We start from the raw sequence: 12,075 nt of genomic DNA, 5'->3' as shown, positions 1-12,075 counted from the left end.
CTCTGCGTCACCCTACCCCGCCCTCCGGCTCCTCGCCAGAGCCCACACATGGCGGGAACGTGAGGGGGCGGGGACAGAGCGGGGCGCCTCCGAGCCAATCGCCGGGCGAGAGACGTTCAGCCAATAGCAGAGGCGATCCAGGGTCGTGGGGCGGGGCCCCAGGGAGGAGCCGCGGCGTCATAGGTCACTGGGCGGGCCGGGGGCAAGGCCCGCGGCGGCTCCGGGGGCGGGGCGGCGGCGGCGGCCTCAGCAGTCAGGGGAGTGATGGCGGCGGCGGCGGCGACTACCTCAGCGGCGGCGGCGGCCCAGGCGCCTGCGGCCCGTGGGGACGGCGCCTCCTCAGTGCACTGGTTCCGCAAGGGGCTGCGGCTCCATGACAACCCGGCGCTGCTGGCGGCCGTGCGCGGGGCGCACTGCGTGCGTTGCGTTTACATCCTCGACCCTTGGTTCGCGGCCTCCTCCTCAGTGGGGATCAACCGTTGGAGGTGAGGTGGGCTCCCGGGGCGGGGTTGGGGTTCGTGGGTCCGGGGCACGCAGCCTGGCCTCTGAGGCACCCACCCTCGGAAGCGGAGGCTCTGGCCCCAGTCGCCTCTGCCGAAAGACCCCGACCTTAAGGACGTGCAGCAGGGCGACGGGCCGAGTCCCTGGAGGGGAGAAGCCGGGGCCGGGGAAGCAGTGAGTCCCGGTAGTATCGGCCTGGGGTGGAGGGTTAGCCTCAGAAAGGCTAGCCTCTGACACCGCGGGTCCGCACTGTGTGCCTCCCTCTTTGGTTGGTCCTCACGACGTTCCTGTGGGACAGATCGTGATCCCCGTTGTACGGGTGAGACTCTTGAGTCCTAGAGACACAAAGCTGACCTTGACCTGCCCGAGGCCTTGCAACCAGCGAGTGGCTAAACGGGGGTGAACCTGGGGCCGGGGTGGGGATGGCGGAGGGGACAGGAGCTATTGTGTGAGGGCGGGGACGGGTTCCTGAATTGACAGCACAGCAGATGCCTGCATTCATCCAGTAAAGAGCGCGTTGCCCGGCTCCTGAAGATCATCTTTAGGCTTCTGGGGTTTTCTTAATCCGTTTTTTTTTCATCCATCCTGCCTTCCCTCCACCGAGATCATCCTGTCTCTGGGAGATATCTAGAGACTCTGGCTTAGCATTAGATAAGGCAAAGTGCCAGGCTCCCTTCTATTATAGATGAAGACCTCAAGGGCATGTTCAGTTAGAGACACTTTGTCCTGAGTTTGAGAGCAGAGAACAGTGCTTAACTCACTTTGGAGAATTCCCTCACCAGGTATGGACTTGCCAGGAAAAAAAAAAGGAACTAAAGATGTCCCTTCCTCTTCTTCTCTCGAGATTGGTTTTAAACCACGGTTGAGCGATTGTGGATTAGACTTTTATCAACTGATGTGCTGAGGTTAGGGAGCAGGAAAGCTGTGATATTGAGGGCCCCTCTTTGATGACTCCCAGGAGATGGAATGGACAGGATCATGGGAAAAGATGGACAAATAGGCAGTGGATGTGTTTTCTCTTTAAGCAGTGTTTGAAACCAAGGGGTTCTGAGACACTGTGTTCCCATCTGTCTGCAACACGCCCTGCCATAGTCCTCTGGTTTGTTTGCATTGTTCTGGAGGATATTTGCTAGTGGCCTTGTTGCACAAGAGGCAGAGTTATTCCCAGGATGCTCCAGCTCGCCACCATTCTTTCCTTTCCAAGGTGTGTGCCCTGCTAGGAGAGTAAGTGCCCCCCGCAGTGGATCTATTCAGTGCCCCTCCTGCCCCACTTATATTGAGAGAACCACTAAAGACAGTCCTGTGGAGAGCCTGCCCACACAGTTTTCAGCTGCTCTATTGCTCTGCCTCTGCTCCAGTTTCTATAGATAGGAGGTTGGATTTGACAAACACCCTCAAATGACCTGCCATCCCTAGCATGGACTAAGCCTCAGACTCTGCCCTCTCCCAGTGGCAGCATGCCAGTCAGAGCAGAGTAAATAGAATCCAGACTGCTTGCTGGTTGTATTGTCATGAAGGAGTTTCTTCTTTTATTAGGTTTTGGAGGACATTGCATAGGACTGCCTGCTCTTTTGTGGTAGTGGAGGTCACAGATCAAGTGACAAAAACTCTGTTGCTGGTTAAACGCAGATACGATAGAAACTAGGCATTTAATGGTTTTTTGTGGGTCACCCTTTTGTGATTGTGCTTTTGAGCTTGTGAGAGAGAAAAGGAATGTGGTAGCTCAGATGCCTGGGTCAAATCCTGAAGTCAGAGGCCATGCAAGAATGCAGATGTTAATTGAGCAATTATTTAATGAGTGTCTAATATCTGCCAGGCATGGCTGCTAGGGACATAGCAGTGAACATGCAGATGTGGTATCCAGAGTTCCTGGAGCCTACGTTTTCGTGGCACAAGACAAGTAACCAGCCTTTGTTTAGTAGAATTGATGCCATGAAATAAATAAAACCGGGGGACATACTAGAGTGGTGGTTCTTAACCTTGCGGCACACAGGAATCATTTAAGGATCTTGAAAGATGCCTGGGTCCCCTTCTCTCCCTATTCTATTTCATTGTTCTGGGTTATGGCCTGGGCACTAGGGTCTTTAAAGGTGACATGTGCAGCAAAGACAGAGAAGCACTGGACTCAGCCTGACAACTTGGGATACGTGTTGCAGCTCATTGGCAAGAAGTGCGATTTGTTTTGGCATCAGAGAGGTGAAATCACCCAAAATAGATGGAATATGATCATTGCTCTTGGGTTTGGATGCAGACGCATTCATACCACCCCCACCATAATCTTTGCTCCCAGGTTCAGAATGAAGGCAGAACTGCAGGTGGTTTTGTGCATTTTGTTGGCGGTTGGGGGAGTGATAGAACCAGATGTAACTCTGCATAACTACAATATGTGTAGTCTTCCGGTGGCTGTTTCTGGATCTGGAAGTGACTTGGGAGAACTGTGCCGCAGCAGAACATTCTAGCTCTGCAAATACTTCAGTTGCTGCTTCTGAGAAGCCTTTCTCAAAAGAGTGGGCTCCGGGCCTTCTGCCAGAGGTCAGGGGGACACAATCTGTATCTCTGTTATCCTCCTGCACTTCCTACACTGACTCCTACACTGTGTTCTTCAGCAGATAAATCAGATTAAAATATCCATGAAGGATACTTTCTAAGAGTAAAAATGGACAGAGAAAGGCAGCTGAGAATATGTAGATTTATTAGCATAGGAGAAGGGCTAGTGCATTCCTTGCTTTGGTGGCAGTGGGAAGTTTATGGCTCATTGTAGCATTTGAACCTCAGGACTTTCTTTTTGTTGAGTACTAGTTAGCTAAGCCCTGTTCCACTTTCCCCAGCCCTACCTGCCCCAAATTTACTGCATCCGGAAGGACGTACTTCAGTGAGAATCCACCCCCAAAAAAAGAGGGGGTGTGAGCTGCTTCTAGATTTTAAAATGGGTACTCCAAATAGGCCCCTGCGTTTTTTGCTTTTTTTTAAAATTACCTTTCTGTCCCTACTGCCACCGAGATAGGTGTTGGGCAACAGTTCATTCACCTCACCCTTTATTTCTGTCATTTTCTCCTTGGCTCTGTGCTGCACCTGTCGTCAGGAACTTTGGGGACAGAAGGAGTTGGTAGAAATAAAATATGAACTGAAATTGTTCAATTAATAAATGAAGTGACCCAGGATGCCTGGTAAGAACAAATGTGTCTCTCTTCCCACTGCTGGGAGCTAAACACGCGTGCACTGTCCATGTTGGGTGGCTCTTCCCTGGAGCTTGGTCAGCAAGAAGGAGATTGAGAACTGTGGTCTGCTGGCAGGGAAATTTGAGTTTCTCTGAGCTATTCACACTGGTTACCCAACAGAGCATTTTTATTGTTCTACTGCTGAGAAAATGTTTCCATCTGCCCCAAAGGGGTGAAAACTTTGATCTTCATCTTTCTCTTTGAAGTTAGGAAAGAATAAATATATTATTATCCAAGTGATACATAGAGATCCATCCCTGCTGTGGATTGTGGGTTTGAGTTATCCTTTTCCATTTGACCTAAGCACTCTTAATTTCTTTTTTTTTTTAAATTGGAGTATAATTGCTTTACACTGTTGTGTTAGCTTCTGCTGTACAAACAGCGTGAATCAGCTATATGTATACATATATCCCTTCCCTCTTGAGCTTCTCTCGCACCCCACTCCCATCCCACCCTTCTAGGTCATCACAGAGCACCAGGCTGACCTCCCTGTGTTATGTACAGCAGCTTCTCACTAGCTATTTTACACATGGTAGTGTCTATATGTCAATGCTGCTGTCTCAGTTCATCCCACTCTCCAGGAGAAATTGTGTGTGTGTGTGTGTGTGCACATGCTCACTCAGTCATATCCAACTCTTTGCAGCCCCATGAACTATAAACTGCCAGGCTCCTCTGTCCATGGAATTTTCCAGGCAAGAATACTAGAGTGGGTTGCCATTTCCTAGTCCAGGGGACCTTCCAGACCCAGGGACCAAACCCTTGTCTCTTGCATCTCCTGCATTGGCAGGCGGCTTCTTTACCACTGCATCACCTGGGAAGCCGATAGGAGAAATTAATTTCTATTAATGCCGTATGCAGCCAGTCTGGGCCAGCCAACAATATCATCATTACAGTTCAGTAACCTTGGCTTGAAGCAGAGAAACTTGGTCAAGGGCAATCTAGACCCAAAAAAAGGGTTCACAATCATTTTCCTTCCTCCTATTAATAACAAATAAACAAAAATATTTCTCAACACAGAATCTGCCGTCTCTGGAGAAGTCCTTGCCTAAAGATTTGTCTGTCTTGTTTTAAAAGGCTAGCTCCACGGAGTCTCTGAATTACTGTCCTTTTAGTATTTTTGGAAATCCCAAGTTGGTTTCCTCCACTTCTGCTTCTGACTGCAGAGCGCTTACATAATGCAACTGAGCGGCACATGTCTGATCCAAAGGGGGAACTTGAGCCACTCACACAGGACTGTGCGCTCTGAATTTCGGCCTGTGAGCTCAGCTGGAGCTGCCAAGGGTGAGCTGCTGCCCGAACACTGCCACCTCCAGTGCCCAGGCCAGTTTTCTCTGGAGCCGTCCCTCACTGGAGTAAAGAAAGACTGGCCCCATGGGGCCCATGGGGAGGAGGGCTCTAGGGGAGCACAGAGGCCCAAGGTTCTCTCTGGTGAAAGAACGTGCCCGCTGGCACCGGGACGCTTTGGCCCAGCAGCAGCACTGCTCCACATTCCCTCTTGGCAGGCCTCTCGGGTGGTGCGTAGCAGCGGCTGCAGTTTCTCTGTCTGCTTGGAGGCTGGGGCTCCTGGAGGTCATCGTGAGACCTCCCTTTCTGGAGAAGCCCTGCAGGGCTTGACTGGGGGTTAGGGGAGTTGGAAGTAACAGCATTTCTAGAGGGCCAAAACCAGGATCTCAAAGAGAGGAACTTTAGTGAAAATAAACTAGAAGCCAAGGCAGGCAACTTGTCAAGAGAAGCTAGAAGTCAAGTTCTGTCTTCTGGGACGGTGCTTCTGAAACTTTAACGTGCAAAGGAATCACCAGGGGAGCTTGCTACAAACGCAGATTGTGTTTCTGGAGGTCTGGGAGGGAACCTGAGGTCCTGCATTTTGGCAAGCTTCTGGGTGACTCACAGCTGTTTTGATCCCCCTGGAGGAACCAGGATTTGGTAGCAAAGTGTTGGCCTATGAGTTGAGCTCTGGTGCTCTCTGATGGCTGTGTCCCTGGCAGCACAGCCTCAGTGCTCAGGGGTGAGTCCTGGTTCAGAGTCAGTGGAGCCTGGTGGTTACGAATGCAGACACCAAGCCACACTGTCTGGGCCTGAATTCTGGCTATTCGTCAGGTGAATTATGTTACACACATTGCTTAGTCTCTCTGCGCCTCAGTTTCCCTCAGCTGTAAAATGAGAATTAAATGAGGCGAAGTATGTAAAGCAAGTAGAATAGTACCTGTGCATGCATGCTCAGCCCTGTCTGATTCTTTGCAACCCCAGGGACTGTACCCCACCAGGCTCCTCTGTCCATGGAATTCTCCAGGCAAGAATCCTGGAGTGGTTGCCGTTTCCTCCTCCAGGGAGAAGAGTACCTGGTTCACTGCCACTGTTACTGTCATTTGGTTGCTGAGTTCGGAGTCCTGTCTTCTGCCGCCTGCCTTGGCTGTAGACTTCTCTTGTCAAAAATGAAAAGGGTTCTCATTGGGTCATCTGTACTTCAGAGGTGCTGCAAGGAATCTCTCCTTTTGATCAATGAGATCTGGGGTCCTCCCTCGTGGTTCAGTGGTTAAGAATCCGCTTTGCAGTGCAAGGAACACACTGTGGATCAATCCCTGGTTGGGCAACTAAGATCCCACATGCCATGGAGCAACTAAGTCCGGGGGCTACAACACTGAGCTTGCTCTCTCTAGAGCCCACACACCACAACTAGAGGGTCCATGTGCTGAAACAAAAGACGGTGCAGTGAAGATCGTGCGGCACCTAAGACCCCTTGCAGCCAAATAAATACATGAGGTCTAGAAATAAAGTCTAGAGAAGGCAGCTGGAACCTCGTTTTCATGTGCATGCCAGTCCTGTTTGTAGCTCCAATGTCCTGTGCAGCCTAGTGGATTGTGAAAGATGTGGGCCCCCAGGTGCAAGGCAGGTACATTTCTGGGAGCTGCAGAGGAGGACCCTCTGTCTTGAGGTTGTGGGGGTCTAAGTTGCCAGTTATCCCTAGGCATCCTGCCTGGCAGGGTGCAGGTGGCATGGAAACAATCTCTCATATTTTCCTCCTGAGAGGAGGCCAGCGCAAGTGCGAGTACGTCACTCTGTCTCAGCTTTCCTTTTCTAAGCGTGCCAGTGCTCAAAAATAGAAATTCGCAGAGGCGGAGCTCTGGCTTTGTGGAGACCAGCATTCAGCCTGTCAGTCTCCCATCGCAACCCCTCGGAGAGTCCCTGCCTGCTCATCAGCCAGCACGATGCTTCAGGCTGAGCCCAGGAGTCAGCTCGTGCCGGAATGTGGATCTGTGGTATTATCCACCTGGGAGTGTCATATCATAGACATCAGAGGCGGCAGGGGGGCCTGGTTCTAGTTGGCAGCCTGAGAACAGTCGATGCTTCTGTAAGACTCCCACAGTCAAGGGAACGTGCTTCGGAGGAGCCCTGCGTTTCATTGTGCTCAGAATAAACTCTAGTGACTCCCATTGTTGACAGGCCTGGGTGGGAGACCCATGGTAGAAAGCAGGAGGTGGCTGTGAACCAAGCTCACCTGCCAGGGCCTCTTTCCTGCGGAAGAGCAGGTCAGTGGATCACCTGGAGTCGGGTGTATGTTCATCAAAACACACAGGAGCTTGCAAGAATCTCAGCCCCCGGGGCAGTGTCTGATATGCCGCTAGAAAACTTAAGGAAGAAAACATGGTTTGAGTCTGACCAAGAGTGTGGGTTAGGAACCTGTCTCCAATAATTGTGATCTTCAGCAAATTTATTATCCTCTCTGTACCTCATTTTCCTCATCTATAAAACAAGGGTAGTATTTTCCTTCAAAATGTGTTGAGACAATTCAAAAGAAAACACACTTAAAAAGCATCCCAGGTCTATAATAGCATTGATAACATTAGTTGTCTCTAGGGAGGAGGATGAAATTCCCAGGGGGTTGCAGGAGAAGGAGACCTTTTTACTGTGTACCCTTTTATAACTTGAATTCTGAATCACATGAATAGTTAATCTATTTAAAATGTTAATTTGAAGATAAAATAGATGTCATAAAATGTATTGATGGGGACTTACCTGGTAGCCCAACAGTTAAGACTCCACACTTCCAATGCAGGAGGCACAGGTTCAATCCCTGGTCAGAGAACTAAGATCACATATGCCCTGTGGTGTGCGGCCCTCCCACCCACTGCCACCAAAAAAAAAGTATTGATGAGTTTCTCAGAAAGGTGATCACGCCTAGCTGTTCAGTTCAGTTCAGTCACTCAGTCATGTCCAACTCTTAGCGACCTCATTGACTGCAGCACACCAGGCCTCCCTGTCCATCACCAACTCCCAGAGTTTACTCAAACTCATGTCCCTTGAGTCAGTGATGCCATCCAACAATCTCATCCTCTGTCATCCCCTTCTCCTCCTGCCTTCAGTCTTTCCAGCATCACAGTGTTTTCCAGTGAGTCAGCTCTTCGCATCAAGTGGCCAAACTATTGGAGTTACAGCTTCAACATCAGTCCTTTCAATGAATATTTAGGACTGATTTCCTTTAGGATGGACTGGTTGGATCTCCTTGCAGTTCAAGGGACTCTCAAGAGCCTTCTCCAATACCACATTTCAAAAGCATCAATTCTTCGGCACTCAGCTTTCTTTATAGTCTAACTCTCACATCCATGCATGACCACTAGAAAAACCATAGCCTTGACTAGACAGACCTTTGTGGGCAAAATAATGTCTCTGCTTTTTAACATGCTGTCTAGGTTGGTCATAACTTTTCTTCTGAGGAGTAAGGGTCTTTTAGTTTCGTGGCTGCAGTGATTTTGGAGCCCAAAAAAATAAAATCTGTCACCGTTTCTACTGTTTCCCCCATCTGTTTGCCATGAAGTGATGGGACCAGATACCATGATCTTAGTTTCCTGAATGTTGAGCTTTAAGCCAACTTTTTCACTCTCCTCTTTCACTTTCATCAAGAGGCTGTTTAGTTCTTCTTGACTTTCTGCCATGAATGGTGTTATTTGCATATCTGAGGTTATTGACATTTCTCTTGAATCCAGCTTGTGCTTCATCTAGCCCAGCATTTCTCTTGATGTACTCTGCATATAAGTTAAATAAGCATGGTGACAATGTACAGCCTTGACGTACTCCTTTCCCCATTTGGAACCAGTCTGTTGTTCCATGTCCAGTTCTAACTGTTGCTTCCTAACCTGCATATAGATTTCTCAAGAGGCAGATCAGGTGGTCTGGTATTCCCATCTTTTTCAGAATTTTCCACAGTTTATTGTGATCCACACAGTTGAAGGCTTTGGCATAGTCAATAAAGCAGAAATAGATGTTTTTCTGGAACCCTCTTGCTTTTTTGGTAATCCAACGGATGTTGGCAGTTTGATCCCTGGTTCCTCCGCCTTTTCTAAAACCAGCTTGAACATCTGGAAGTTCATGGTTCACATACTGTTGAAGCCTGGCTTGGAGAATTTTGAGCATTACTTTGCTATCATGTGAGATGAGCACAATTGTTCGGTAGTTTGAGCATTCTTTGGGATTGGAATGAAAATTGACCTTTTCCAGTCCTGTGGCCACTGCTGAGTTTTCCAAATTTGCTGATATATTGAGTGCAATACTTTCATAGCAGCATCTTTTAGGATTTGAAATAGCTCCACTGGAATTCCATCACCTCCACTAGCTTTATTTGTAGTGATGCTTCCCAAGGCCCACTTGACTTCGCATTCCAGGATGTCTGGCTCTAGGTGAGTGATCACACCATCGTGATTATCTGAGTCGTGAAGATCTTTTTTTGTACAGTTCTTCTGTGTATTCTTGCCACCTCTTCTTAATATCTTCTGCTTCTGTTAGGTCCATACCATTTCTGTCCTTTATTGAGCCCATCTTTGCATGAAATGTTCCTGTGGTATCTCTCATTTTCTTGAAGAGATTTCTAGTCTTTCCCATTCTGTTGTTTTCGTCTATCTTTGCACTGATCACTGAGGAAGGCTTTCTTATCTCTGCTTGCTATTCTTTTGAAACTCTGCATTCAGATGAGTGTATCTTTCCTTTTCTCCTTTGCCTAGCTGTACAAGTAATAAATTTTTGCGTAAAGTAAACAGACGCTGGAAGCTCTCAGGCCATGTTCATTTCCTGTCCCTGTCCCACGTTGATCCAGCCCTCAGGCCAGGTGTTTCTGGAGTCCCCCACACCCATGGATGCATGGGAGGGAATCCTACAGACACACACCTCTCCCTCTTGGAACAAGAACTTGATGGCCAGGGCCCTGGAGAGGCCTGGAGAAGGGGCTGCCTGCCAAATGAAATGGTGGTGACTAGCCCAGGCTGTGGGGCCATGGGGCTGTGGCTGGAGACACCCACGCAGACCACAGCGTGAGTGAAGAAAGACAGGGAGTCTGTCAGCCCAGGGTGGGTGACACCATCCGGGGCAACTGCAGTCTTGCTCCTCTGCTGATGCGGCCTCTGGCTGCATGCCACAGGACTGCGCTTGCTTCTCAGATGGCTCCCCCATCTCTTCTTCCTTGTGATTCTCACAGCCTCCTAGTGATGGGTGGACAGTTACACCCAGGGCCTGAGGCCAAGAGGGAGTAAGTGACTTGCCTCTGATCGCCGAGGAACAGCATAAGTAGGAGCAGCTCACACTTACCCCAGGTTTTTTCTGTTCCAGGGCCTGTACTTGGAACTGTCCTCCTGCATTATTTGGCTTTCTTTCCTTAACAATTCTATGAGATAGGTACTAACACCAACTCTGTATCACAGATTAGGGGGGAAGAAGCTAAAGAGATTAAGTAATTACCTAAAGTCATGCAGCTAGTAATGGCAAAAGCAGGATTCAACGGAGGCAGCCCTGACCCCCTACCACATCACGCCTGGACAAGAACCCAGGGGAACCATGCTACTTGTTTGGCATAAACAAGGTTCTCCCCGCTTTGTTAGGAAAGAGTGACTCTTTGTTATGTTACCACCAACAAGGACTCCGTGGCTTCTGCAGGTTCCTCCTTCAGTCGCTGGAAGATTTGGACAGAAGCTTAAGGAAGCTGAACTCCCGCCTCTTTGTGGTCCGAGGACAGCCGGCTGACGTGTTCCCAAGGCTGTTCAAGGTACGTGCGCGGAGTCCAGGACACAGTGGGAGTCTGCTCCTAGGTTTCCCCACAGACTGAATGAGACGATGTTCTGACTGAGGAAATGGAAATAGGGATGGGCTGACCACGCGCTGCTAGGGAAGTTGGGAGCGAATGAAGCTGGTCAGCTGCCCACAGAATGGAAACTGTGTTAAGGGAAAAATCAAGGAATCTGGTGTCTTGTTGGAAAGTTCCCAGCTTAGTTCAGACATGGGATGTGGCAAGTTATTTCACCCCAGATATCCCTGGCTTCCTTAAATATTTTGTTGGTTCAAGCCAGCAAGATTTGTTAGGATTCTTCTTTCTCCAGGAGTTTGAGGGTGAGGCTTCCTGTTTATCTAGGGGCGTTTCCCCTCTTGCTTTGCTCTTCTTATTGGGAAAAAAAAAAATCAGCCTCTTTAAGGGAGTGTCCCTACTTCCTCCATAAATGATTGACAAAATCTTCATTTCAGTACCACATAGGCCTCTGGTTGCTGTATCAGGTAGCCAGCCCAGTTTCCCCCACAAACCCTTTATAATACACATTTTTTAAGACCCAAATGGAGGCGTAAGTGCTCATGAACAGAGGGCTCTAGTGCATCAGCACACAATTGTTTCTGTGCTTATCTGCACCCTATTTCCTTTCCTATTCTTCCTGGGGGGAAAAGACAAGAGGAAAGACTAAATGTCAAGGCAGGCAGCTGAGTAAATACTTCAGCGTTCACTTCACCTCCCCACACTGACACACACGCACAAATCACACAGTGCTGGTAGGAACCAGCCTTCACTGGGGCTGCCTGTGAGTCAAGCCTTGTTCTCGGTACATGCTCTGTGTACGTTAATGCCTGTACTCCTGGCCGCTGTCCTCAGAGGTAGGTGCTGCTGTCCCTGTTCTGCAGATGGGGAAGCAATAGTTCACCCATGCCTGCAAAACTCAGAGCAGCAGTCTGGGAGCTGAGCCCCGGCTCTGAGCCCAGAGCTGTGTTTGTGACCACCATACCATTAAACACACGGGCTTCTCTTCCCCCGCTGCATTGCCCCCACCTCCCAGCACCTCAGAGGCCAGCCCACTAATAGCCCCGAGATACAGACACAGTGTCCAGTCTCTGTATATTATTAAGCTTCTGCTATGCGCGCGGCCCCACACCAGGTCCTAGGGTGATGAGTGAGATGACACTATCTCTGCTCCGAGTACTCACACTAATGGAGGAAGCTGGCACGTAATGGGCAGCTTCACTGCCATATGGTAACTGCTGTGATGGGAAACGGGCAGGTGCAGGAGAAGCTTTCTGAAGAGGGTCAGGGAGGCTTCTTGGAGAAGGTGTCATC

At 49.3% G+C, this 12,075-nt stretch overlaps 1 protein-coding gene across 1 annotated transcript in view; it reads left to right on the top strand.

The window, feature by feature from the left end:
- The first annotated feature begins 215 nt into the window (after positions 1 to 215).
- The window catches only part of CRY2 (cryptochrome circadian regulator 2), a 32,980-nt gene continuing 21,120 nt past the window's right edge, over positions 216 to 12,075 (top strand). The window contains exons 1-2 of the mRNA XM_020870169.2: positions 216 to 485; positions 10,638 to 10,746. Of these exons, the coding sequence (XP_020725828.1) occupies positions 265 to 485; positions 10,638 to 10,746 (330 nt within the window). The 5' untranslated portion in view covers positions 216 to 264. The remainder of the gene's footprint in view (positions 486 to 10,637; positions 10,747 to 12,075) is intronic.

Source organism: Odocoileus virginianus, chromosome 10 (genome assembly GCF_023699985.2).
Source record: "Odocoileus virginianus isolate 20LAN1187 ecotype Illinois chromosome 10, Ovbor_1.2, whole genome shotgun sequence".
Classification (NCBI taxonomy): domain Eukaryota; kingdom Metazoa; phylum Chordata; class Mammalia; order Artiodactyla; family Cervidae; genus Odocoileus; species Odocoileus virginianus.
Note: the sequence above shows the minus strand (reverse complement) of the source record. Positions and strands in the feature narration are given on the sequence as shown.